At 47.6% G+C, this 2,463-nt stretch overlaps 1 protein-coding gene across 1 annotated transcript in view; it reads left to right on the plus strand.

The window, feature by feature from the left end:
- LOC124042750 (homeobox protein MOX-2-like) overlaps positions 1–2,003 on the plus strand; it is a 16,241-nt gene extending 14,238 nt beyond the window's left edge. The window contains exon 3 of the mRNA XM_046360854.1: positions 1,049–2,003. Within this exon, the coding sequence (XP_046216810.1) occupies positions 1,049–1,270 (222 nt within the window). The 3' untranslated portion in view covers positions 1,271–2,003. The remainder of the gene's footprint in view (positions 1–1,048) is intronic.
- Positions 2,004–2,463: the final 460 nt, after the last annotated feature.

Here is a 2,463-nt window from a genome sequence, read left to right on the forward strand (position 1 = left end):
GGGGAACGGGAGGGAAGAGGTGGGGGGACGCTAGGGTTTTACTGAGGGGGAACGGGAGGGAAGAGGTGGGGGACGCTAGGGTTTTACTGAGGGGGAACGGGAGGGAAGAGGTGGGGGACGCCAGGGTTTTACTGAGGGGGAACGGGAGGGAAGAGGTGGGGGACGCTAGGGTTTTACTGAGGGGGGAACGGGAGGGAAGAGGTGGGGGGACGCTAGTGTTTTACTGAGGGGGAACGGGAGGGAAGAGGTGGGGGGACGCTAGTGTTTTACTGAGGGGGAACGGGAGGGAAGAGGTGGGGGACGCTAGGGTTTTACTGAGGGGAACGGGAGGGAAGAGGTGGGGGGACGCTAGGGTTTTACTGAGGGGGAACGGGAGGGAAGAGGTGGGGGACGCTAGGGTTTTTTACTGAGGGGGAGGGAAGAGGTGGGGGGGACGGGAGGGAAGAGGTGGGGGACGCCAGGGTTTTACTGAGGGGGAACGGGAGGGAAGAGGTGGGGGGACGCTAGGGTTTTACTGAGGGGGAACGGGAGGGAAGAGGTGGGGGGACGCCAGGTTATTACTGAGGGGGAACGGGAGGGAAGAGGTGGGGGGACGCTACGGTTTTATTGATGGGCCTACATACCAAGAACTCCAGAACGCCACGAACCAACAATGGCATCAAGTTACCTCAGAACCTCACACACAATATACACCCCATCTCCACTCGCTCACAACAATGCCTGAACACTTTGTGCGCTTCAAAGTTATTGAAATGTTCTTCATGTGGTTATTATTATACTAAATACATTTTCTTAAACCTTGGCTAATATTGCCCTTGTTACTGAGAAGGGCTATGATCCCCAGCCCTCCTGAAAACAACCCAAGTGTCAAACTCCAGTCCTTGAGGGCCACAGCATCTGCAGGTTTTCATTCCTCATAGGAGTGTCTAAATCAGACAGAACGAGACGAAATTAGCAGTCACTGTCGCCCTCCAGGTTCTGAGGTGGACCACCGCCTTATAACTTCCACGCTCTTGCCCTGTAAATTAATCGTTCTCTTCTCCTCCAGGTAAAGGTGTGGTTCCAGAACAGAAGGATGAAGTGGAAGCGTGTTAAAGGAGGTCAACAGGGGGCAGCGGCGCGAGAGAAAGAACTGGTCAACGTGAAGAAGGGAACTCTGTTACCCTCAGAGTACTCTGGCATGGTGGGAGGACTACACCACTCCACTGGTTCCCCTGGTAATGAGGACAGTCACGACAGTGACCAGAGCTCAGAGCACGCTCACTTATGACCCTGACCTGCCACATATGCCACGCAGAGGTCAAAGGTTAAGTTTGCGGCCATTTGAACAAACGTCTAAAAATGCAGTGAGTTGATGAGATCATGTTGCATTTACAGGTACAGCATTACATACAGTATGTGGAGATTAGACTCAGAACTCAGACAGAACACCTAGGCCTTTTCTCTGACGAACCAGCAACAAACAGGTTTTCTGACTGAAGGTGTTTGTTGATTGGCAAAGGAGTGAAGAAAGAAAGAAGTCAAGGTTAGCAAGAAGAAGAATGAATGGAAGGAGCATGGAATGAACAACTGGATGTGTGAAATAAAACAACAAATGATATGCTTGTCAGCAAAGCCTCAAGCTCATGAGACTGGAAATTGGGAATATAATTGTATATTATTGTGAACATTCCACAAGTGCCTTGATAGAATGGCTTGGATTTTTGAACTGTCAAATATACGATTCTACTGTATTTACTCCGTTTGGAATACAAAAGTCGTCCAATTAGTTTGAAGTAAAATTGTGGAATTGAATTGAATAGTAGGCTATTACCGTGAGTTCTACTATGCTGATTTACTTACAACATAACTGAATGATGCATATTAGCAAACATCTCCATTGGTTTTACATTTTGCTTCCACTAAGAGTCTTAAAAGTAAAAAAAAATTGTGAAAAATGTATACTTTTATTACATATAAATCTGGGACATAATGGTTTCTTAAGGGAATAAAACAGATCAATCGAAAACATTTTTGTCATTGTCCGGTTCTTGAACATTCTCACAATATTGCACAATTGGTATGTTAATAGATCTGTAAAAAAAACATGTTAATGTAATTTAAAACCATATGTAGACCTAGAGTTTCTTTGCCTTCTGTATGAGTGTGCATTCTAATTTGTGTTTTAGAGTGCCGTTTTGGCAGAGGCAGAGCCGTAGCCTCCTACAGTACAGAACCAGCTGGTTTTGGCTGTGGCAGAGCCTTATCCTTCTACAGTACAGAACCAGCTGGTTTTGGCTGTGGCAGAACCGTGGTTTCCTAAAGTACAGAACCAGCTGGTTTTGGCCGTGGCAGAGCCTTATCCTTCTACAGTACAGAACCAGCTGGTTTTGGCCGTGGCAGAACCGTGGTTTCCTACAGTACAGGACCAGCTGGTTTTGGCCGAGGCAGAGTCGTAGCCTCCTACAGTACAGAACCAGCTGG

Source organism: Oncorhynchus gorbuscha, linkage group LG09 (assembly GCF_021184085.1).
Source record: "Oncorhynchus gorbuscha isolate QuinsamMale2020 ecotype Even-year linkage group LG09, OgorEven_v1.0, whole genome shotgun sequence".
In the NCBI taxonomy this organism is placed as follows: domain Eukaryota; kingdom Metazoa; phylum Chordata; class Actinopteri; order Salmoniformes; family Salmonidae; genus Oncorhynchus; species Oncorhynchus gorbuscha.